The sequence below is a fragment of the Chiloscyllium punctatum genome, chromosome 9 (genome assembly GCF_047496795.1).
Source record: "Chiloscyllium punctatum isolate Juve2018m chromosome 9, sChiPun1.3, whole genome shotgun sequence".
In the NCBI taxonomy this organism is placed as follows: domain Eukaryota; kingdom Metazoa; phylum Chordata; class Chondrichthyes; order Orectolobiformes; family Hemiscylliidae; genus Chiloscyllium; species Chiloscyllium punctatum.
Genome location: NC_092747.1, coordinates 22,729,088 through 22,755,833, shown reverse-complemented (window position 1 = coordinate 22,755,833; position 26,746 = coordinate 22,729,088). Strand labels below are relative to the sequence as shown.

Here is a 26,746-nt window from a genome sequence, read left to right as displayed (position 1 = left end):
CATGTCAGGTATAGACAGGATAAATCAAGTGAATCCTTAGAGTATAAAGAAAGTAAGAGTATACTGAAGAGGGAAATCAGGAGGGCAAAACAGGGACATGAGATAGCTTTGGCAAATAGAATGAAGGAGAATCCAAAGGGTTTTTACAAATATATTAAGGAAAAAATGGTAACTAGGGAAAGAATAGGGCTCCTCAAAGATCAGCAAGGCGGCCTTTGTGTGGAGCCACAGAAAATGGGGGAGATACTAAATGAATATTTTTCATCAGTATTTACTGTGGAAAAGGATATGGAAGATATAGACTGTAGGGAAACAGATGGTGACATCTTGCAAAATGTCCAGATTAGAGAGGAGGAAGTGCTGGATGTCTTGAAATGGTTAAAGGTGGATAAATCCCCAGGACCTGATCAGGTGTACCCAAGAACTCTGTGGGAAGCTAGAAAAGTGATTGCTGGGCCTCTTGCTGAGATATTTGTATCATCAATAGTCACAGGTGAGGTGCTGGAAGCCTGGAGTTGGCAAACTTGGTGCCACTGTTTAAGAAGGGTGGTAAAGACAAGTTAGGGAACGATAGACTGGTGAACCTGACCTTGGTGGTGGGCAAGTTGTTGGAGGGAATCCTGAGGGACAGGATGTACATGTATTTGGAAAGGCAAGGACTGATTCGGGATAGTCAACATAGCTTTGTGCATGGGAAATCATGTCTCACAAACTTGATTTGAGTTTTTTGAAGAGGTAACAAAGAAGATTGAGGGCAGAGCAGTAGATGTGATCTATATGGACTTCAGTAAGGCATTCAACAAGGTTCCCCATGGGAGACTGATTAGCAAGGTTAGATCTCATGGAATACAGAGAGAACTAGCCATTTGGATACAGAACTGGCTCAAAAGAGGGTGGTGGTCGAGGGTTGTTTTTCAGACTGGAGGCCTGTGACCAGTGGAGTGCCACAAGGATCGGTGCTGGGCCCTCTACTTTTTGTCATTTACATAAATGATTTGGATGCGAGCATAAGAAGTACAGTTAGTAAGTTTGCAGATGACACCAAAATTGGAGGTGTAGTGGACAGCGAAGAGGGTTACCTCTGATTACAACAGGATCTGGACCAGATGGGCCAATGGGCTGAGAAGTGGCAGATGGAGTTTAATTCAGATAAATGCAAGGTGCTGCATTTTGGGAAAGCAAATCTTTGCAGGCCTTTTACACTTAATGGTAAGGTCCTAGGGAGTGTTGCTGAACAAAGAGACCTTGGAGTGCAGGTTCATAGCTCCTTGAAGGTGGAGTCGCAGGTAGATAGCATAGTGAAGAAGGCGTTTGGTATGCTTTCCTTTATTGGTCGGAGTATTGAGTACAGGAGTCGGGAGGTCATGTTGTGGCTGTACAGGACATTGGTTAGGCCACTGTTGGAATATTGCGTGCAGTTCTGGTCTCTTTCCTATTGGAAAGATGTTGTGAAACTTGAAAGGGTTCAGAAAAGATTTACAAGGATGTTGCCAGGGTTGGAGGATCTGAGCTATGGGGAGAGGTTGAATAGGCTGGGGCTGTTTTCCTTGGAGCGTCGGAGGCTGAGGGGTAACCTTATAGAGGTTTACAAAATTATGAGGGGCATGGATAGAATAAATAGATAGTCTTTTCCCTGGGGTCGGGGAGTCCAGAACCAGAGGGCATAGGTTTAGGGTGAGAGGGGAAAGATATAAAAGAGACCTAAGGGGCAACCTTTTCACACAGAGGATGGTACGTGTATAGAATGAGCTGCCAGAGGAAGTGGTGGAGGCTGGTACAATTGCAACATTTAAAAAGCATTTGGATGGGTATGTGAATAGGAAGAGTTTGGAGGGATATGGGCTGGGTGTTGGCAGATGGGACTAGATTGGGTTGGGATATCTGGTTGGCATGAACGGGTTGGACCGAAGGGTCTGTTTCCATGCTGTACATCTGACTCTATGACTGTACTGGATTCTTTGTATTCTGTTGCATCATTCCTCATTTCATCTTATTTACCACAGTCATTCATTGCATAGCTTTGTCAGAGCTCACTGATAAGAATTAAATATCTAAATAAAATTGTTCGCATAAACATGCGAATGAATGATTTCTCCCACAGAGCTGGTTGGCTAAAAGGATATAGTAGAACTGTGACAGATGTCTCATTCTATTCTACTGGAATAGCAAATGTTGAACTCAAGGCTGAAAGCTTTTGTCAGTTTGCAAAGTGCATGGCATTTGTATATTTTTTTGCCACATTTAGGAAAAGGACATGTCACACTTATCAGAGTTTTTAAGTTTTAAACATAACACTGTTTCTTTTTCTACAGATGCTGCTAGACCTGCTGAGTTTCTTCAGCATTGCCTGTTTGTGTGTCAAATGCACATATTCATATTTACCTATTAATCTTACCAACACAAAGCTTTAGGGTGAGATCACACAATTTAAAGCTAACGTATGAAAAAGGAGTGGGAGTAGGCTACCCAGCCCCTTGATCCTACTCTTCCATTCTAAATCATAACTGATCAATTATCTCAACACCACTCTTCCACACTATCCCCATATCCTTGAGAGGAGTACTATCTAGAATTTGATTGAACATACCCATGATTAAGCCCCTACAATCCTCTGGAGTAGAGAATTCCAAAATTCACCACCCACTCAGTGAAGAAATTCCTATTCGTCCTAGTCTTAAATATCTTGTTCCTTATTTGGAGATATTTTCCCATAGTTTTAGATGACTCCCACCCGACAGCCAAGTGAAGCATCCTTTCTGCTTTCACCCGGTCTAGCCATTTAAGGATTTTATAAGTTTGAATGAAATCCCATCTCATTCTTCTAAATTCCAGAGAATATGGTGTCTTCAATATCTCTTTACAGGACAGTTCAGCCATTCCAGGAACTGCTCTGGTGAACCTCCACTGCGTTAGGGCTATCTTAAGTAAGGGGAGCAAGACTGCATACAATATTACCAAATGTGGTTTAACCAAGGGTACATAGAACACCTTTACTCCTGTTACTCAAATCATTTGCCTTCCGAATGGCCTGGTGCACCTGCATGTTTGCATTCAGTGTCTCAAGAGAAAGGACACCCCACAGACCTGAACATGCCCAAATTTTCACGATTTGAGAAATACTCAGCGCCTCCATTCCTCTTACCAAAGTGGGTCGCCTCACATATCCAAATTATAATGTATTTCATCTGCTAAGCTGTTCTCACTGATTCAGCCTGTCCAAATCCTCTTGAATCCTCTGTGCATCATCTCCACACAACACATGCTCCCATCTAATTTTGTTTCATCATAGCGTGCATTAACTGAGAACTATGAAACCATGTGATTTAATAATTCAAAGTAGTTACTAATTGGCACACCAATACAACAAGGCCACAGCTCCTTCCTGCTCTGCAGTTATCATGCATGGTAACGGTGGTGATTTTTCCAAATGTTTGTGCATATTATGGAGATGCACCAATTGGAAATTTTGAACCATGCTCCCTGCAATTTTCCAACCTTTCACATTAAGAAAGGTTAAAAAGTTGAAGACTGAAGATTAAAGTTAAAAATTAATAAGGGAAGTTCTTTAGATTAAGGAGATTTTAATAATTGGACTGAGTTACCAAGGGGGATTACCAGAACAAATACAATTGGGAAAGAAACTTGATTGTTTCTGGAGATAGAAAGTACGAGATCTGTGATAGCAGAAGTTGGATTTGAAATGTTACCAAAAAGGAGTTTGATTGTTTCATCAAATGACCTTTTCCTTGGATTACTGATGTTCATCAATTTATGGCAACAGGTAATTTCGCACTCATATTTTGAGGAAATTGTGTAAAATGTAAGTATCAAGCCTGAAATCTACAGTACCCCACTGTAGCACAACTGGAAGTACCAGTTCCAAACTCTGAATTATCACAACTTAACTGGCAATTTCAAGTGGTTGCATTTTTTTCACATTTTTATATTCTGAAATGCTGCAGCTACAGGCTCCTGGCAAAATTCAACATCAACAATTGCAACAACAAAGAGGATGAGTGAGTAATCTTCTGCTTCACCGCATTAATACTAGCAGAACCTGTTGTATTCCCAGTAGAGTTGTTAATCAAACCTCACTAGTCACTAATTAAAGTAGTTCATTCCCTATCCTTGCTGATTTGCCATGTAGTCTTGGAGAAGAAATACCCTAGAATAGAAGTTCTATTAGCCGATGCGAGTGAAAATCATTCCTGTTATTCTTCTGTGTCTGATTCCAAACATGTTTGGATTAAGTGGATATACATTGAGGGTTAAACACACTACTGTGGAAAGCAGACCCTGTGCACCCTTTTATAAATCTGTTTTGTTTGAGCATAATGGAGTGCTGTGCATTTAGTGAAAACTGGCATTATCTCAGAAGTAAGGAAAAGAAAAAATACTTGAGTGAAAGAGGCCAAATTTTTTTGGTATCCCCTTTGAGAAGAAGATTTCCCAGTCTCTTGTCTCCCTCTGAAAGATCATGAGCATCCCCTGCTGCTCAGACTTGGGTATGCTGAAGCAGTGTGAGCTTTGAACAGGGACTAAATCGTCATTTACAAGAAGAATCCAATGAGAAGGAAACTTCACTAAATCCTCTGAACCAGCTGAAAGCTCTCATCAGATAGATCAATACTAAACCTGCATTACATCAGAATATCCAATAGAAGTATGTAGCATTACATCAGGAACTCCAATATGAGATTTGCACTAATTGGATGTTACCAGACAAATCTCTTCTCCTAATTCCATATTTTAGTAACATATATCGTCATGACCCAGGCTGGAGGAGTGCACCGATGCTCCAGCTCCATCACTGTATTGGTTACAACATAAAATAAAAATACTTTTTGCTGATGACTTGTTAAATACTTAATGTATACCAGATTTTAAACAGCAAAGTCTACCAATTAGGTTTCTTAATAAACACAATTGTTGGTTTACCCTATCAAAAGAAAAAGTATTCAATAAAGATGTAGTAATTGGTTAATGCGCACAGTCAGTAATATAGAAGTCTAAATATATATCCCTCCAAATATCCCCAAAATACATGCATGCATGCATTCCTTGGGAAAAACAAAAGTAAAGATTTCTCTGCTGAGTTCAGCCAATGGGTTATTCCTAAAGGCACAAGGATACAGCATAATGTTGCTTTGGAATCTGTTACACTGACATTCAGGTACGTGTGGTCCAGTCACTAACTATGCACCGTTTAAAGGTTTTTCTGAATTCTGAAGCTTCCAGACATGCCTTGCTCAGGAGGTACAATGTTGAGAAGTTCCTAATATCCCACTTTTGAGAAGAAATAAGTCGCATTCTGAACACAATAAGAGCTTCTTTCAAAAATGAGAGAGACCGATGGAGCTGAAATAGGTCACTCAGTGTTGAATTTGCTTCACCATTCAATGAGATCATGCTCATCTGATAATCCTAACCTCCTCTTTCCTTCCTGGTATAATGCCCTCAACACTATGGGCTCTCATTATGTTGTCTTATATGTGGTACCTTATTTAGGAAGATCAGCTGGATAGCCCTTCCTTGCTGAGTTATCCTCCCTAACAGATTTCAGATACCATCGCACTCTTTCCAAGCCAATCACTGTTGGAACAGTCTCAGCAAGGTTCTATTACAAAGCAACCTATTTCTATCAGTACTCATATAATTTCCAGGCAGACTTGTTAAAAAAAAATCTTCAATATCCACAGGGACCTTTCAACAACTTCTTATATAGAGAATGCCACTTCAGCTATTCCCACAAAAAAGTGAATTTTTCCATAATCCTTCATGTCTGATTAGAGCAGAATTAAAGTAAAGGTGGTAATGAAAAGCTAGTGAACTATAGACCGGTGAGCTGACATCAGGCAAAGACTGACGAGGGATAGTCAACATGGTTTTGTGCGTGGGAAATCGTGTCTCACTAACTTGATTGAGTTTTTTGAAGAAGTGACCAAGATGATTGAAGACCAAGCAGTGGACATTGTCTACATGGACTTCAGTAAGGCGTTCAACAACATTCCATATGGTAGACTGGTTAACAAAGTTAGATCGCATGGAATTCAAGAAAACTAGCTACTTGGATATAGAATTCGCTGGAAGGTAGGAGACAGAGGATGGTGTTGGAGGGTTGCTTTTCAGACTGGAGGCCTGTAACTAGCGTGTGTGCAAGGATGAGTGCTGGGTCCAATGCTTTTTGTCCTTAGAGTATAAAGGCAGTAGGAGTATACTTAAGAAGGAAGTCAGGAGGGCAAAAAAGGGACAGAGATAGCTTTGGCAAATACGAATCCAAAGGGTTTTTACAAATACTTAAGGACAAAAGGGTAACTAGGGAGAGAATAGGGCCCCTCAAAGATCAGCAAGGTGGCCTTTGTGTGGAGCCGCAGGAGATGGGGGAGATACTAATGAGTATTTTGCATCAGTACTTACTGTGGAAAAGGATGTTGAAGATATAGAATGTAGGGAAATAGATGGTGACATCTTGAAAAATGTCTGTATTACAGAGGAGGAAGTGCTGGATGTCTTGAAATGCATAAACGTGAATAAATCCCCAGGACCTGATCAGGTGTACCCTAGAACTCTGTGGGAAGCTAGAGCAGTGATTGCTGGGCCCTTTGGTACGATATTTGTATAATTGATAGTCACAGGTGACGTGCCGGAAGACTGGAGGTTGGCTAACATGGCACCACTATTTAAGAAAGATGGTAAGGACAAGCCAGGGAACTATAGACAGGTGAGCTTGACGTCGGTGGTGAGCAAGTTGTTGAAGGGAATCCTGAGAGACAGGATTTACACGTATTTGGAAAAGCAAGGACTGATTAGAGATAGTCAACATGGCTTTGGGAAAACAAATTTGATTCAGTTTTTTGAAGAAGTAACAAAGAGGATTGATGAGGGCAGAGCGGTAGACATGATCTTTATGGACTTCAGTAAGGTGTTTGACAAGGTTGCCCATGGGAGACTGGTTAGCAAGATTAGATCTTATGGATTGCAGGGACAACTAGCCATTTGGATACAGAACTGGCTAGAAGACAGAGGGTGGTGGTGGAGGGTTGTTTTTCAGACTGGAGGCCTGTGACCAGTGGAGTGCCACAAGGATCGGTGCTGGGTCCACTACTTTTCTTCATTTATATAAATGATTTGATTGTGAACATAAGAGGTATAGTTAGTAAATTTTCAGATGGCACCAAAATTGGAGGTGTAGTGGACAACGAAGAAGGTTACCTCAGATTACAACAGAATTTGATCAGATGGGCCAATGGGCGGAGTGGTAGATGGGGTTTAATCTAGATAACTGTGAAACGCTGCATTTTGGAAAGGCAAATCAGGGCAGAACTTATGCATTTAATCCTGGGGAGTGAGACCTTGAGTCAAATTCATAGTTCGTTGAAAGTGGAGTTGCAGGTAGACAGGGTAGTGAAGAAGACATTTGGTATGCTTGCCTTTATTAGTAAGTGCATTGAGTGTAGAAGTTTGGAGATCATGTTGCGGCTGTACAGGACAATGGTTAGGCCACTTTTGGAATATTGCGTGCAGTTCTGGTCTCCTTCCAATCATAATGATGTTGTGAAACTTGAAAACATTCAGAAAAGATTTACAAGGATGTTGCCAGGGTTGGAAGATTTGAGTTGTAGGGAGAGGCTGGATAGGCTGGGGCTGTTTTCCTTGGAGCATCAGAGGCTGAGGGGTGATTTTATAAAGGTTCATGAACCATGAGGGGCATTAATAGGGTGAATAGCCAAGGTCCTACCCTGGGGAAAAGACCAGTCCTAAACTAGAGGCCAGTTTTCGGGTGAGGGGAAAGATTTAAAAGTGATCTAAGGGGTACCTTTTTCATGCAGACCATGGTGCATGTATGGAATGAGCCGTGAGAGGAGGTGGTGGAGGCTGATAAAATTACAACATTTAAAACTCATCTGGGTGGGTATATAAATAGGAAGGGTTTAGAGGGATATGAGTCAAATGCTGGAAAATGGGAATTGATTAAGTTGGGATATCTGTTCGGCATGGACGAGTTGGACTGAAGGATCTGTTTCCATGACTGTATATTTATATGACTCTACTGCATTTAATTCTGGAACTAAACATCACAAAGGATTACTCTAGGGTTAAAAGGGTTAAATTAGGGGGAGTAGTCCCATTGACTAATCTTGTATTACCATGAATGTATATTGTCTGAGTGATATTTAGTATGATGTGTCCTTGTACCCAAAACAATATTAGGGGTCTGCCATTCATTGGAAGTTTTGAAGGAGGCCTAAATTAATAGCATTCCAACTGGTTTCACTTCAGCCTTAGATATTCTAAGTCTTCTTCCAAATCTGTTTGAAACAATTAATGTTTGGAACTATCTTTCACAAATGACAATGGATGCTGGATCAATTGTTACCTTTAAATGTGAGATAGATACATTTTTGTTCGGCAAAAATATTAAGGGATATGGACCAAAGACAGGTGAATAGTGTTAGGCCACAGATCAGCTATGATCTCATTAAATGGTGGAATAGATCCAAGGGGCTAAATAGCCTACTCCTGTTCCTATGTTCTTAAGTTATAAACTGGTTTTCTCTCTGTCTGATATGTCCCATTATCCATTTTGGACTGTTGTTCAGATGGAAGAAAGATTACTTCTAGGTTTGAAATTAGTTCCACACAGCGCTGTTTAATCATACAGTTTCTAATTAATTGTGCTGACACCTGATTACAGCTAAAAAAAAACTTGGCACACCATTGGCCAATGATAAGATAATTCATTATTATTTTGCACACTTTGTCATTGTGTAAGTGAGAAAATAATTATGGGTCAGCCTACTGGATTTGCTGGCTTACAGACAGGACAACTTTGCTTCTTACTGACATCCTTTGGAATTGTAACTGGATGCTATCCTACGTGCAACCTTAAGTTTAGTGCACAAAAATACAATTAACAAAGATTAGGCAAGTACTGATGAGGGAAGACATGAGATTATCTTGCTCATGCTTCCATTACTGTATCTGAATGCTTCTTGAATGACCCTAGAGGTTTTACATTATCTTTCTTGGATAACTATTTTAGGTAATTGTGCAAAACGGGCAATATCTATAATGGACCAGGCCCGACCTGGTCACAGCTTAAAAAAAAGGTAGGCTACTTGGAACAGAGTTGAGGAGACACTTCACCCAGAGAGTGGTGGGTGTATGGAATGCTGTGCCCCAGAAGGCTGTGGAGGCCAGGTCTCAGAATACTTTCAAGAAATAATTGGATAGAGCTCTTAAGGATAGTGGAATCAAGGGTTATGGGGATAAGGCAGAAACATGATACTGATTGAGGATGATCAGCCATGATCATAATGAATGGTGGTGCTGGCTCAAAGGGCACAATGGCCTACTCCTGCACCTATTGTCTATGGACCCCTCAAAACATTTTAAAGCAATTTTGCTCTTTGTTTTAGCTAAGTGTCTAGTGGATATTCCTGAAGTGAATTAGCTGGTTTGATTGACAAGTTTTAAACACACAATTTATTTCCAAAATCACAGAATGAAACACAAAGAACAGAAAAGAGAATACCGGATAACTTCTCCTATCCAAACCTGACTTAATGCTGCTGTTCCAAAAATACTTGCAACAGTTCCAAGAAGTACATCCCTTAGCATAAAGAGTAAAAATGACACAAACAGTTTACAGGTTACAAAGTCAGAAGGGCAGAAGGAAAGAGAGAGAGCTTCCAGTTTCAACTGTGACTCGGACTTAACTGACCACCGAACTGAATAGAACTGCACTGCTAGAGAGCTGGCCACGCCCCCTTGTTTTATCCTGGTTTTATTAAAAGGACTTGAAAACTTTTGGACTGAAGCACTATCTTTTAGGGGTAAACAAAAAGGCCCAAGTGAACCACTCAAACTTCAGACATGGTGAAACCTTGGGTTGTTAAAGAACCGCTCTGAAATAAATCTCAAAGGCACAAAAACCTTGCAAAAGACCAGTGTTGTGACATATCTGATTAGCAAATCATTAGAGTCCAACCTGATTTGACATTGCACAACAGTCACAGAAAATGTCTGATTAGACCATATTTAAAGTACTGCATTTAGTTTAGGAACTATCAAGAAGGATGGATTGGAGATGGGGTGCAGCACAGGTTTGGCACATTACACTTGGAATAAAAGAGTTAAATTAGGAGGACTAATTCCTCAGATTGGTGATGATATGAGTGTACATTCAGTCCCTTCACCACCAATGCACAGTGCCAGGAGTGTGTACTCATACAGCTTCTCTCACTGTACCTTCCAAACCTTTATCATTTAAAAGGACGAATGCAGCAGACACATGTGAACACCACCACTTGCAAGTTCTCCTCCAAGTCAAATGCTATCCTTGTCTTGGAAATTAGTTGCTGTGCTTCACAGTGGCTGGATCAAAACTCTGGAACTCCCTTCCTCAGTGCATTATGGGTGTCCCTACAGCCAAAAGACTGCAATGGTTCAATGAGACGGCTGACCACTCTTCTCCAGATCAATTAGAGTTTGACAATGAATAGTGGCCTAGTCAATGGTGCTCACAACCAAAAAATGGATTAAAAACATTAAAACTTTCAAAACTGAGTGAGGATATTAAAGATTAAGGAATCAGTTGGAATCTGTCACCAATAGAGTGTATTCAATGATAGCCTTTAATGGACACTAATATATCCTTATACATTTAAATTCTAGGTGTATGCATAAGGATGCAGAATACTATTACCTGTGGGATTCTATATCTGATATTGTTAAAGAGCATCTTTACTCATGCTGTCCTGCTCCGGATACCAATTTACAATACACAGTCATTTTTGCTTTCATTGAGTAGAAATGAATTGTGAATCACTTTCCATTCCGGTTATCCGTTCCTAATAGCATCAATCTCTCTGAACAGCACTGTGGGCCCAGCCAGCAATATCCACATTCTGAATTGCAGTTAAATAAAGTTAAAGTATACGAAGTGAACCCAGTCTACCTGATTGAAATGTCTGTTGTTCAATTATTCCAGCACCAGAACAACTTTGTGTTTTGTGTCACAACTGTATTTTGCAATGCAGCAGCCAAGGGTCTTTGGCACAGTTCAGTGTAAACAGCAGCAACAAGGATGAAGGGTAAGCAGCTTAGATAGATTTCATTCTACTCCCACTCGAGATTCAAACCAATCCTGCTAATAACATAGAGTAGCCTGGATTAGTTTGGTTGAATCTGACAAATGTACAATTAATATGCCAAGGCGTTTTATGTCTGGCTAATTGTTATTATAAAGGAGGAATTAATTAACATCCTTTGAAATGTTACGCTTGTGTTCAGTTTCTAGTTAATCAAAGCTAAAAAACACCCTCTAGCAATTAAAATTAGCAGCAGATAAGAATATTGGATTTTCTGATTAGGTGGCTTATATTTGTGCACTAATCAAGTAAGTCCTAATCAGAACCTTAGTGATTGATTTTAAAATCTTTAACTCCCATATTAAGATCTATATTAGCATCTCAATTCAGATGGACTTCATAGCAGTGATAAATTTTGGGAAAAATATTTAATCAAACATTTTTAAAAAATTGAAATTGGAATTGTTCATAATTGGAAGAATTGGAAAACTTGACAAGAATGCAGGAAGTAAAAAGAAAAGGTACGGTATAGAAATGAATGCCCAACTAGAGCTGTGTTTCTGGAGTATACTTCCCAACGTATATCACATAAATTAAGATCTTAATAGGCAACATTGCAGATTAGATGCAGTATTGTGCCAGGGACTACATTCACCAAGGTGAAATGAAAGTAAATTATCCACGGACTATCACTAGGGAAACAACACTGAAAGAAATGCTTCCTGGCAAGGTAGATGAAGAGAGGGCCACTTACAATTAGCAAGGATGGCATACAACGTGTAAACTTATTATAACAAAATAAAGGAACAATTCAATGCATCTGAATCTCTTTAATTCCTTATCGGAAGTGGCGTGAGAAATGTATTGAATTAAATAAGTAATATAATAACGAAATAGGAAAATAACAAGGTTTCCTTCAGATTTTTGTGTCTGACTGCATCCTTCCATCTGTGTAATACGGATGGATATGCAACAAATCCATTGAGGATGGGGTGGTTTCATATGTTGCTCTTTTACTGATGTTTCAAGACACCAATTTGTGAGGGAAAGGTACTGCGAGTGAGGTGGCTCTCAGGTGTCATTGTGCATTGGTGTTATTCTATGTGTATTCATGGGTGCTGTAGTGTTCACTTACCATGAAGTTACAATCTTTCAGTATAACTCTGTGGAAAATATGTAGAAATAGAGTCTAAAAAAAGACTGTGCAATATTTTGTATTTGGTTTTTTCAATTTCAAATGATATCGCTTTATAATCCCCTTTCTAAGATGCTCCCAAAATGCACTACTCTGTCCTTTTATAATACAAGTTCTGTAGTTAATGTGAATAAACATTTGAATATCTACAGACTTCACATTCGACTGAACGATTAAATTGTTGTTTTATGTTTTCTTATTTATCAACCGTATTTTAAAATAGCTTAGCTAAAGTTCACTTAAAATGCAGTATTGTGTTTCATTTTAATAATTTTATTTCATTCATGGGATGAAGGCATTGCAGGCTAGGGCCAGCATTTATTGCCTACTAGGTAGTTAAGAGTCAACCACATTGCTTTGGGTCTGGAGTCACATGTAGGCCAGACCAGGTAAGGATGGCAGATTCCTTCTCTAAAGGGCATTAGTGAACCAGATGGGTTTTTTCCCGACAATACACATTAGACTCTTAATTTCAGATTCGAATCCAAGTCCGTAGAACATGATCTGGGTCTCTGGATTAATAGTGCAATAATATTACCACTGGGTTTTACCTCTCCTGATTTTAGATTTTCTGATCAAACTAGGAATAATTCAATTATTGTCCAACAATGTTCAGTGTTACTTTTTCTATAGGTATCAATATGCGAGCAGACATGAAATGTGAAGTTGTTCATCTTGGGAGGGAGAACTAAATAATGGAGTATATTTAAAAGCAGTAAAACTACAGAAAGATGTAACAGAAAGAGGCTCTTCTTGTCCATGAAACACAGAAAGCTAGCTCACAGGTACAGCAGGGAACTTGACGGGATGTTTCCCCTCATGGAAGAGTCTAGGACCAGAAGGCATTGCCTCAGAATAAAGGGGCACCAATTTAAGATTGAAATGAGGAGGAACTTCTTCTATTAGAGGATTGAGAGTCTTTAGAGTTTATTGGCACAGAGAGCTATGAGGCAGAGTGCCTTTGTATATTTAAGGCTGAGATAGACAGTTTCATGATCCACAGGTGAATCAAGGGTTACAAGCAAAAGGCAGGAAAGTGGACATGAATGTTGGATTAGACATGATCCTACTGAATGGCAGAGCAGGCTTAACATACCAAATGGCCTACTCCTGTTCCTATTTCTTGTGGTCGTATTGATAATATAGAGTACTAAAATAATTGTTGTTCCAATTGTATCATTATAATACTGTACTTTGGCCCTTTGCTTACCATTTGATAGCATTTTATAGCCACAGGCAAAAGTATGGGCCTCGTTATCCCGATCACTTTCTATCGCAGGCCAAGAGGACTACAAACATCTTGCTTATGTAGTGGTGATCCATCTTGCTACCTTAGTTCAGCTAAATAGAAGTGTGTTTTTCCCAACTGAGATAAATGACTTTAAACAATAAATGACACTCAGAGACCCATTTTCAAATGTTCTGTTCAGACAGAACCCTTTTGTCACTAATGTACATTTAAGCGACATGCTAGGAGAATATTCCATTTTTGATATTACTCCTAATCCCTGTGAGTTCTTTTCCCATCTCCTTTAATTGTGTGGATTTCTTAATGACAAAGAGCAGTGCTGATTCATCTTCAGCAGCAACATGAGGCAGGAGGACAAGATAATGTGTAGATTATCCTTGTATTAATTGCCAGCAAGAGTGCACCAGAATTTAATGCTGTAGATTTTCTGGTTTTCTGGGCAGCATGGTTGCACAGCAATTAGCACTGCGGCCTCAAAGTGCCAGAGACCTCGGTTCGATTCTACCCTCAGGTGACTGTGCAGGTCAGGTGGATTGGCTGTACTAAAGTGCTTGTAGTGTAGGCTAAATCGATGATTAGATTAGATTAGATTCCCTACAGTGTGGAAACAGGCCCTTCAGCCCAACAAGTCTACACTGACCCTCCGAAGAGTAACCCACCTACACCAATTTCCCTTTGACTATTGCACCTAATACTACGGGCAATTTAGAATGGTCAATTTACCTGATTTTTGGTCTTTGGGAGGAAACCGGAGCACCCGGAGGAAACCCACGCAGACACGGAGAGAATGTGCAAACTCCACACAAACAGTCACCCAAGGCTGGAATTGAACCTGGGACCCTGGCGCTGTGAGGCAACAGTGCTAACCACTGAGCCACTGTGCCGCCTATGAGAAATGCAGGGTTACGGGAATAGAATGTGTGGGTGTAATTCTGTCCGGGAGGTTGATGTGGACTGACGGGCTGAAGGCATGCTGTGGGAGTTCTGCGATTCTCTGTGAAGTTAGAGGGTTTAGTACTGTGGTGGTTACGTTACTATTTTAATAATTCAGAACAAAAGAAACAGAAATCTAGGGAATGCAGATTTTGTTTTATTTCATGCAGATCAAATTTAGATTTTAAAAGGATGATATCAATTAAAGTGATCTTTGAAGTGAAATTGTCGGATGACTGTAAAAATCCAAATGGTTCACTGCTGGGAAATAAATTTTCTGTTCCTACCTGGTCTGATCTAAGTATGGCTCCAGTTCCACATCAGTGTGGTTGACTCCTAACTTATTCCTTTCAAGTGAACATTAAGTCACCCAGTTATATCACCACTTTCTCAAAGCAACTCAGAATGGATAATAAATGTTGGCTTTGGCAAAAACACCCACATTTGGAGAATGAATTAAAAAGATTGGTCATATCTCTTCTTGGCAGCTTCTCAACATTTGAGAGTGAATCACTTTCCCATCCTAGCAGGCCTGGAATTGAGCAAACTCATTGCATTATTACAAAAATATATCAGGTCATTTGGCATGTCTGGAGCCTAAACATTCTAATATGTCGTTTTAATATCTCAAGGTTAACGTATTTAAGAAATTCTGTACAGACTAATGTGCATAGCCAATTGTGAATTCGTGCAGGTGCAAAGAGTAAATGGTTATTCAATTAACTATCATGTAACAGAGAAATGATAAACTATATTAAGGCATTTGGCTTGTTTCTAGTCTGAACAAATGAACCATATGTGTGATTGGGCTGTTTTATTGACCAGTGTGGCCCTTTCTACCCATGATCCTCTTTGATATAATGATCTGCGGTAAGCTGTTAAATATTGATGTTCATCATGCAGCAAGGTGGAAGAAAAGAAAGATGAGGAAAAGGAAAGAAAAAATGATGAGAAAAAGAAGGAAGTGTAAGTAATACATATAAATGTGAAGAACGTTAGTACACAATTGTTCTTAAATTCTTGTATTCAGATTCCTTTACATATCAGTCTACCTAGTGTGGTCATCATAAATGTTACTGTGAAATGCTTTCAGTGCACATTTTAGTGCTTGCATTACCTTTGTGTTAACTGCAAACAAGACTGCACCAGGGCTTAATGCTGTGGATTTCGATCTTCTGTGCTCATCGACCATAACTTGACACTTATTTGCAAAAAACTGTGTACAGCTCATTGTAGAAGTCCAAACCAAACTATTTTACAAATGGCAAGTATATGATATCCTGAAGGTACTGAAACAATTTCTGAAGGTAGTTATGATTTAATTTTAATAATTTATCACAATGTATTAAGAATGAACTACCACGGTTGTTCCTATCTCACAAGGCGCTGATTTTTAAGTTCTATATCTGAGCCCAAGCCTATTTATCTATATGAACATTTGAGGACAATTTAGGTGGAAGTGTCATGGTCACTAAACCATGGAGCATTCTGCCTGTTCCAGTGATTTTGGGACAAATTAAAAATCGGTACTGAGCACGCTACATGGGTAGAGACCACACACACACACAAAGTCCATAGACATTCCATCCAAGATGTGCCAGCCTCTAGGAACCCTGATGGTATGTCAAATCACTTACAAGTTACTTTCGTGCTTCCGCACTCAAATCCTGTATCACGGGCTGCACCAGCAACTCTCAGTATAATGCTGCAGCAAGGACACTGTGTGGTCATGGACACAAGATAATACACGGACTGGACCAGGCTGCCTCTCTGGGGGTTCTTGGCTCAATGTCATAGCCATCACTCACTTTAAGCCTACTTAGATTGTCACAGCTACCTTGCATTTCATTGCCTTCCTGTGCTTTGTCCCCTCAGCCTGAGATACAAAGGTGTTCTCTTGCTATATAGTACTGACACAAAGCCAGGAGGCTTGTCGCAGTTATTAGCAGAGACGCCTTCACTCAGGTGTTCCTGGCACAGCCAGTCAAGGGAAACCTGTGATAACAGTCCAGACCCTGCTCAGGGCAGTCAGAGTCAGGGCTGAATGATGGGAATGATGACTCTTTCTATGCATCTTGATAGGTTTTCGTCATGGAATGAGAGACAGGCAGGTATTACAAAACGTGGAAGCGGGTGGCACAGCTATTATCTTTATTGTGTGTGGGGAGGTGTCCCAAGCGAGTGAATAGTTCACACAGTGTACAGGGTTAGGGTGAGAGTGAGTGAGGGAAAATCTAGCAGACATTACTGAGGAGAGGGGTCCAGCAGCAGAGATAGAGTGAGCATAAGGTATCGGGGAGAATGGAGATGGACAATGAGGTTCTTCCAACAGCACTGTGCATTCCTTCAGTTCGGTGAGACTGTACTGACCTGAGTGGCAACCTTGGGCCAGGTTGGCATGCTCTGGTGTCATGGCCTGTACTCCTAGTCCTGGGGAGAAAGGAAGTTCTGAATTGCACTACCTGATCCAGCAGGACATCTGGGACACTGCCTGAAAAGCAGGGCACCAATTTACCCTATCTGCCATGCGTGGTGCAAATATCAGGAACTATACAGGGCAACTCTAGACTGACAGAGCTAGTCTGGGTGCTCAATCAAACTTTTAAAACTGGCGCTGTCGCCTGGGATGGTGGTGAATTCTGGGATATTCAGTGAGTGGTGAATTCTGGGATATCACCTGGTAAGATGAGATGGAAATCTGATGTGAGAGATGCCACGAGGGGCAATTAATGAGGTAAGTTTGATAAGATAGAGTGAGAAACCCTCCAAAGAAAACTTGACACTATTCAGACTTAAAATGCGTTGCTGAAAAGCGCAGCAGGTCAGGCAGCATCCAAGGAGCAGGAGAATCGACGTTTCGGGCATGAGCTCTTCTTTAGGAATGGCCCAGCATCTGCAGTCCTCACTTTCTCACTATTCAGACTTTGCCAAAAAAATCACAACATTTGATCCTGCAGTTCCGTGTTGTCAAACAGCCTGGAATTTCCCTTTGATTGCTATCAGTTTCTTCAGAGCAATTCATCCACAATTCAACCAAACCAACATCAAAGTTTGAAGAATCCCAAACATACATGTCAAAATTGAGCTTCTGCAGTTTTTTGTGCTGGTTTAATTTTGTTTTTCATTAATATATTTCTCTTATCAATCTGTTCATAGATGTTACTAGACACCTCTGGAGCAGGTGGGAATTGAAGCCAGTTTCATAAACATTATGCTGAACACTGACCCTGCCAACAAAATTGGCTATGCCCCAAGATTGAATTATTTATCATGATGAATTATGTGTCTGAGCAGATTTTCTTTTAAGAAGTTACCCCAAAAAGGGAAGCTTCTTTTTTAGGTGCAAAAACACTAAATGTCATCATTTAGCAAAAGCTCAGAAATGGGATCCTGTACAAACGTCACGTGTAGTTTTTTTAGAAAGTCATTTCTGCTATAACGCGGTAGTCCTGTTCTAGTACAATCCCGTGTTATAAGAAAATCGTGTAACAGCAGCACCATTTAAACTAATGGGGCCAGAATTGCATTAAACCAATACACGCTTTAAAAGTTCATGCTGTAGAAACATTGTCCCCAATTCGTCAATCACGTAATAGTGAATTTGCATTAACGACTTGCGCGTTACAGCAGAATGACCTGTATTTAAAACTGGGCCACCCTCGGAGTGGATTTTAGACTCTGGTTTAAAATGATCAACCTTTTCAGCAGCATTATTAAATCTATATTAGGCTATTACTTTCAGATATACAGAGGAGTCTCGATTATCCGGCATTCTGTTATCCGAACAAAATACTCCCCGTCTATGTCGTTCGGATAATCGAGGTTCCTTTGTACCAAGGAATTTTGTTTTAATGGAAAGTATATTTTAAAATACATTGTCAAAAGCCAGCCAAATATTCTGGTCCATGAGCGAATTTGCCTTTAGCAAATGCAAATAACATTGAGAAAACACTTCAAAAAAGCCAGTTCCCTAAACGATTGCAATTTTGAGCACATTTTGTATCTAGGTTGCTAGGATTGAAATTCTTTAGCCAAAGTGTTTTGGGATTACAAGTAACATGATAAGAACCTATATCATGGTTCTGTTATGTTTCTCATTTATTTAGGAGAATGTTTTGGCTACAGTTGAAGTGTTATGTAACGTGACAACCGTTTTAGGTTATCTGTTTGAATTTATAGATTAAGAGTGTAACTTGGCCTTGTGTAAGCTCTTCAATTGTTGAAATGTATGACAGACATTGATGAAAATTTGATCCTTCCAGCTTTGAATGGAATAGTATACCTAGCGTTTATAGTTGATGGATCACCATGGACAAGCAGATTGAAGGCTGTGCTGAAGTTGTGGTGACTAAGCAACTTGCGTGTTTTGGTTCACAGAACATATCGTTTTGAGTTTAACATTTAATATTAAGCAAACTCCACAAAGTAAATAACTTGGTAAATACTTCATTGTAGATTTTGAACTGATACGTCTGATTTATTTTCTCAATTTCAACATTTAAAAATGAAACTTGTTAGCAGTGTTATTTCTCTTGATCTTTTTGAAAATTTGGTAATTTATAAAGTACTATAGAGCAATTTGAAATAAAAGATATTGGTTCTTGTGCATGAATTCCACTGAGTGAACTGAACTGGAATAAAATGTTATGTTGAAAGAATCTGTTGTGACAAAATCTGTTTTGGTTCCCAGGAAGAAGGATTGGTATGTCATTGACCCTTCAGAGAATCTTTACTACAGATGGCTTTCTGTTATTGCAGTGCCTGTACTGTACAACTGGTGTATGCTGGTATGCAGGTTGGTTTAAAATCAACACTATAAACTATCACTATTCGACTTATGAGATAGAAGTATATAATCAAACATTTGAGGTTTAAGATGCAGTGTTGTAAAGCATTTGGACATCTGTGCCCAAATTCTTAATCTGATATGTGTATTAGCTTAAACGGTGAGGTGAGACAGTTAGCATAACACTAATCAGGAACTGAAGCAATGTATAAATTTCTATCTCAAGATTAATTGTAGCCCTCAATTTGCCACTTTTTAATTCTCAACAACAACCTATGAGATCCTTAACCCTCAATCCTTTTCCACTTTAAATCTCCTTCAGTTGGCAAAGCCGTACTCGTTTATTTACTGTAAATATCTGCATTCACTGGATATTTTCTTCCTTAGTTAATGTCTCTTCCTGACACTCTTAAATAACCTGCTAACACAGCTCACTTATTTCTTAACGTGGATTCCTTAAACTTGTGCTGCAAACTCTTCTGTTTTTGCAGCTTTCTCTTACTGACATTGAACAACTCAGGACCTCTCAGTCCTGACTGCTTTAGAGATTGTTTAATCAGTAGTCTTTCTGCTGCCATAGACCTGTTCTCTCTGATAGAAACCCACAGACTTCTGGATGGTTGCCTCTTTCTAAAACAGCAAGTTTCTGTTTCTGTCACCCTGTCTGACTTGTTGATAGGTAGCATCTGATACTTCTCCCTTTTCTGTCCTGGTTTTTCTAAAGCACTGAACTATTCAGCTCAAGAGTTTTTTTGTTTGAAAGGCCTCATATAAATAGAAGTAAATACATTTCGAAATTCCATTGTCTCTCTCAGAAGTCAAAAGTGAAATAAAATCCTTCTCTTCTAAATCCACATAATATAGAAAAAACAGATCAAATTTAAAGCTGTGCATGGTTCTGTCCACTTTAGAATCCAAGTTTCTAAATAATAATGATATGAGAATTAGAATCCCAATAGTATGGAAACAGGCCCTTTGACCCAACAAGTCCACACCGACCCTCTGAAGAGTACCCCACTCAAACCCATTCCCCTCCATTTACCCCTGAATAATGCATCAAAGCGAGACATCCCTGAACACTATGGACAATTTAGCATGGACAATTCACCTAACCTGCACACCTTTGGATTGTGGGAATAAATCCACACAGACACGGGGAGAATGTGCAAACTCCACACAGACAGTCGCCCGGGGCTGGAATTGAACCCAGTTCCCTGATGCTGTAAGGCTGCAGAGCTAACCACTGAGCCACTGTGCTACTATAACTAAATCTTCAGTATTCGTGAGTTCACAACTCATTTATATAAATGATTTGGATATTAGCATAAGAGGTATAGTGAGTAAATTTGCAGATGACACCAGACTTGGAGGTGTAGTGGACAGTGAGGAAGGTTACCTCAGATTGCAATGGGATCTTGATCACAGAAGCCAATGGGCCGAGGAGTGACAGATAGAATTTAATTTAGATAAGTTTAGATAAGGTGCTGCATTTTGGAAAAGCAAATCAGGGCAGGACTTATCCACTTAGTGGGAAGGTCCTGGGAAGTGTTGCAGAACAAAGAGACCTTGGAGTGCAAGTTCATAGTTCCTTGAAAGTGGAGTCTCATGTGTATAGGATTGGATAATGAACAAGGCAATTGGTATGCTTTCCTTTATTGCACACAGCATTGAGTATAGGAGTTGGGAGTTCGTGTTGCAGGACATTGGTTTGGCCACTTTTGGAATAATGTGTGCAATTCTGGTCTCCCTCCCATAGGAAGGATATTGTGAAACTTGAAAGGGTTTAGAAAAGATTTAAGGATATTGCCAGGGTTGGAGGATTTGAGCTACAGGGAGAGGCTGAATAGACTGAGGCTGTTTTTCCTGGAGCATCGGAGGCTGAGGGGTGACTTTATAGAGGTTTACAAAATCATGAGGGGCATGGATAGGGTAAATGGACAAGGTCTTTCCCCTGGGGTGGGGGAGTCCAGAACTAGAGGGATAGGTTTAGGGTGAGAGGGGAAAGATTTAAAAGGGACCTAAAAGGCAATTTTTTCACGCAGAGGGTGGTGCGTATGTGGAATGAGCTGCCAGAGCACGTAGTGGAGGCTGGTACAATTGCAATGTTTAAAAGGTATATTGATATGGGTATATGAATGGGAAGGTTTTGGAGGGATATGGGTCAGTGCTGGCAAATGGGACTAGATTGGGTTGGGATATCTGATCGGCATGGGCAAGTTGGACTGATGGGTTTGTTTCCATGCTGTACATCTCTATGATGCTACGAATCAATGAACTCACCAATTTGTGTATCCGCAACAAAAATTAATTAGCAACAAAATTCAACATCCGTGGGCCAAGCTCACATATCTGTGATTTTCAACCTGAACTTTTAACGGGCTGCACATTCATGAATTCTATCATTCAAGGGGCTTCTCAGAAACGAGTATATCACAAACTTTCCAAAATCTTGCAGAGAGGTGGAATCAACGTGATGGACTGTATGCTCTCCATTTGTAACTATCCCATGATCCTGTGAAGGATCTCCCTGTCACTTATTCATGTGACGTGGGCCTCACTGACTAGACCATCATTTATTACCCATTTCTAATTGTCTAGAGGAGCATTTGAGTCAACCACACGTTTCTGTGCATCCTACATCAGATATAGGTCAGACTGAGAAAGGGCAGCAGTTTCCTGCCCTAAAGGGACATCAGTGAACCAGAGGAGTTTTTTTCAGACAATCAATTTTAGACCACGGCCACCAGTCACACATTTCCTCATGAGGGAAATAATTTTTCTCCATCTACTCTTTCAATTCCCATTAGTATTTAGAAAACTTTTATTGAACTGTTTGGTAACAAGAAAACGATAACTTAATTCACTGCTCTGTATCTAAATCAACTGGGGCTAACTTGAAAGAAGCCAAATTTATTTTACTTAGCTGCTCAAAATCAGCCGATGAAACCTTTCTCCCATAGGTCAACATTGACAGAGAATAAAGATACGAGGCTTAAAAAAAAAGGCGCAATTCTTCTGAGTCACCTTAGACTTTGGAAATAGAGATTTAAAGTACCTTCGGTAGACTCTATAGAGCTGCCCCTATTCTTACACTGTGGTTCGTTTTTTAAAAGTAAAACCATAATTGAAAGTAATCTTCATGTGTTTTGCTCTATTCAAACTTTACATACAAAGCTCAACCTGCCCAGATACACCACACTACCACACAGTGTGTCCTAACAACTTGTGAAACATGCATGTTGCTTTATTGTCAAATTCAAAGTTGTATTTTGTAATTTAGGGCTTGTTTCGATGAACTTCAAGTAAGAAATCTTACCCTGTGGCTGGTTCTGGATTATCTCTCTGATGTCATCTACGTTACAGACTCAGCTGTAAGATTCCGAACAGGTGAGCAAGTATTTTTTTGAATGAACTGTCTGTTTACGTAGCTTGTTTTTCTAGGACATGGTCAGAGTCTTCCAACTTCCATGTTGCTGGACACAGTGGATGTCCTGATGCACTGATATACATGGGAATTACCCAGGAAGTTTCAGCTTCCAGTGGGCAACTCCTCTGTTCCTCAAGGGTCCTCTATGAATGTCTTTGAGTTGGCTTTGGGGACCTCAGACCGTTCTGACATACTTACCCAAGCAATGCTGAGCAGAAAATAAACTGTTTTAATCCCTTGGTAGTTCCAGATCCAACAAGCAATCAGACACATTGACTCTTGACATCCCCAGCTACTCACCAGACTTGCCACCTGACATAATTATCCAGTTATCCAGTCATCTCATCCACCACCCCCACCCCCCCACACAATCACCCAGTCATCTCACTCCACCAACCCCCAAACAATCACCCAGTCATCTCACTCCACCAACCCCCAAACAATCACCCAGTCATCTGATTCACCCCCCCCACACAATCACTCAGTCATCTCACTCCACCCCCCACACAATCACCCAGTCATCTCACTCCACACCCCCCCCACACAATCACCCAGTCATCTCACTCCAACCTCGCACACAATCACCCAGTCATCCCACTCCAACCCCTCCCCCACACAATCACCCAGTCATCCCACTCCAACCCCTCCCCCACACAATCACCCAGTCATCTCACTCCACGCCCCCCCCAAACAATCATCCAGTCATCTGATTCACCCCCCCAACACAATCACCCAGTCATCTCACTCCACCAACCCCTACACAATCACCCAGTCATCTCACTCTGCGCCCCCCCCACACAATCACACAGTCATCTCATCCACCACTCCCCCAACACAATCACTCAGTCATCTCACTCCAACCTCGCACACAATCACCCAGTCATCCCACTCCAACCTCGCACACAATCACCCAGTCACCTCACTCCACCCCCCCCACACAATCACCCAGTCATCTCATCCACCCCCCCAACACAATCACTCAGTCATCTCACTCCACCCCCCCCCACACAATCACCCAGTCATCCCACTCCAACCCCCCCCCCCAACACAATCACCCAGTCACCTCACTCCACCCCCCCCCCACACAATCACCCAGTCACCTCACTCCACCCCCCCCACACAATCACCCAGTCATCTCATCCACTCCCCCAACACAATCACTCAGTCATCTCATTCCACCCCCCCCTACACAATCACCCAGTCATCTCACTCCAACCCCCCCCCAACACAATCACCCAGTCATCCCACTCCAACCCCTCCCCCACACAATCACCCAGTCATCTCATTCCACCCCCCCCTACACAATCACCTAGTCACCTCACTCCACCCCCCCCCACACAATCACCCAGTCACCTCACTCCACCCCCCCCCACACAATCACCCAGTCATCTCACCCCTTCTCCACATGACCCAATTACCCAGTTCATCTCACCCACCGCTCCACTCAAAACAATTACCCTATCATCTCAACCTCACTCCACCCAACATAATTACCCACTCATCTCTCCACCCACTGACAAACATTCGCACTGGAATTTAAACTTATCATGTATGTTGTTGAAATTGTGCATGGCCTGTTGTAATTCAGTGAAATTCCCTAATGAATGCTCTGCTCTACAATTCCAGTAAAGGCAGACTAAGACAACCTGGCAAGAAATGCAGAGCAGTGTCAAGGTGGAGATTGGTTTGGTGGAGTGAGTAATCCAACAAGGATTGCCACTCCTTAGAAGATACAGACTACTAGATCTTGATCCAGACAGTTTTCTCCTAAACTATGCCTCATTCCAAGATTGTAACAAATCCTTTGCCTATGCTGCTCTACAAGCTATTCATCTGCAGGTTTGCCCCATTGCTTAGCCCCACCTCATATCAATTGAACATTCTTCCCAGATAGGTATTGAAAAGCTTATACTTGAAACGTTGACTCTCCTGCTCCTCGGATGCTGTCTGACCAGCTGTGCTTTTCCAGCACCACACTTTTTGACTGTGATCTCCAGCATCTGCAGTCCTCACTTTCTCCCTTTTCTTCCCAGACAGTTCTGATGAGTTATGAAGGTGTATTTTCATTTGTGTGTGCAATTCTGACAGGAAACTTTGTCAACTATAAGTACAGACAGCCTATTCAATACAGTCAACTCATCCCTTTCAAACGCTTCAGGCAAATTGGACACTTAAGAACATAAGGACATAGAAATCCAAAGGGCCATCTGGACCCTTGAGGCTGCTCCATCATTCAACACTTCACTGGGTAGGGAATTCCACAGATTCACAACCCTTTGGGTGAAGACGTTTCTCCTCAGATCAGTCCTAAATCTGCTGCCCATTTCCTTTGAGGCTAGACCTCTAGTTCTAGTTTCACCCACCAGTGGAAACAACCTCGCTGCTTCAATCTAATCTATTCACTTCATCATCTTACTTGTTTCGATAAGATGCCCCCTCATTGTAAGGGTCGAAGGGTTGGAACTGACTACCTTGGAGAAGAGAAGGTTGAGAAGAGATAAAGAAAACAAAAGACAAAAAAAAATTGCAGATGCTAGAAATCTGAAACAAAAGCAGAAATTGCTGAAAAACAAGTACTGAAGAAAGATCATTGGACTTGAAATAAAGAACAAAGAAAATTTACAGCCCAGGAACAGGCTCTTCAGCCCTCTAAGCCTGAGCCGATCCAAATGTACTGACTAAACCTGTCGGTCAATTTCTAAACATTTGTATTCCTCTGCTCCCCACCTACTCATGCATCTGTCCAGATGTATCTTAAATGAATCTACCGTGCCTGCCTCTAGCACCTCTGTTGGCAACGCGTTCCAGACACCCACCACCCTCTGTGTGTGAAGTACTTGCCGCATGTATCCCCCTTAAACTTTCCACCTCTCACCTTGAGAGCATGACCTCTGGGTATTGAATCCTTCATCCTGGGAAAAAGCTTGTCTCTATCCACCCTGTCTATACTCTTCATGATTTTGTAAACCTCAATTAGGTTCCCCCCCAATCTCCTTTTATCTAGTGAAAATAAACCTAACCTACTCAACCAAATATTGACGACTTTCTCTCCACAGATGCTGCCAAACATGCAGAGTTTCTCCAGCAATTTCTGCTTTTGTTTTAGATTGAGAGGAGATTTGGTCAAAGTTTTCAAAATCATGAGAGGTCTGTACGGAGTACAAAGGGACAGTCTGCTTTTATTTATTGATGGAAGGATTGAGAATAAGATGGCACAGATTTGATTTAGTTGGCACTGACAGAAAAATAAATAATTTCATATTGGGAGTGCTTTGATTGGGATGCATTGCCTGAAAGTGTGGTGGTGACAGGTTAATTTGACATGTTCAAAAGGGAAATAGCTGGTCATCTGAAAAGGAAGAACATGTAGGGTTACAGAGAGAAGGTAGAGAATGGCACTGACTGAAATGACCAAATAGAGAGCTAGCACAGACACTGTTGAGAGAATGGCCTTCTGTGCTGTAATAATTCTGAGAGTATGACACAGTGGTGACGACTAACTTGGCTGGAGTCAAAAACTATCTTCAAATTTCCTAGATAAACCAAGTTCTCAGCAATTATAAGGCTGCGACTACAGTTCTGTCAGGTGAGATAAGAAAAACAGAAGTCATGTCAGGATCAGCTACGATCTAATGTTTGAACATGTTTGAAGAGCTCAGTGGTCTGCTCTTATTCCCACGTTCAGAAGCTTACATGCTGGAGTAAGGTTTCAACCCACAATTGTCTAGCTGAAATGCAACAATGCTACTTAATGCAAAAACTGACACAAAAAGATTTCTTCAATCATATGGTCATAAATTATGATACATTATACATTCATTGCGAAAATTGAAAAGTCATAGAGTCATCTTTTGCTTACATTTCAGAGCACGTCATTCAGACACAGCCAAAACTTCTCAGTGTAGTCAAGATGGGTTACTCTAGGCATGCTCAAGAACAACTTGTTCCTGTTTGAACAAAAACTGCAGCTAACGAGTCTTATTGAAATATGGTAACAAAGATTAACTATCTGTAGGTAGGATGTTATTGAAAATCTTAGAAACCATGCAGCTGTGCTTGTTTG

The 26,746-nt window shown here is 40.8% G+C and overlaps 1 protein-coding gene across 2 annotated transcripts in view; it reads left to right on the top strand.

Moving 5' to 3' along the window:
- cnga3a (cyclic nucleotide gated channel subunit alpha 3a) overlaps window positions 1–26,746 on the top strand; it is a 57,204-nt gene that overhangs the window by 25,354 nt on the left and 5,104 nt on the right. The window contains exons 5-8 of one of the 2 annotated variants that reach the window (XM_072577004.1): window positions 3,963–4,016; window positions 15,374–15,436; window positions 19,161–19,265; window positions 22,537–22,643. In XM_072577004.1, the coding sequence (XP_072433105.1) occupies window positions 3,963–4,016; window positions 15,374–15,436; window positions 19,161–19,265; window positions 22,537–22,643 (329 nt within the window). The remainder of the gene's footprint in view (window positions 1–3,962; window positions 4,017–15,373; window positions 15,437–19,160; window positions 19,266–22,536; window positions 22,644–26,746) is intronic. The other variant, XM_072577005.1, reaches the window with a different exon arrangement.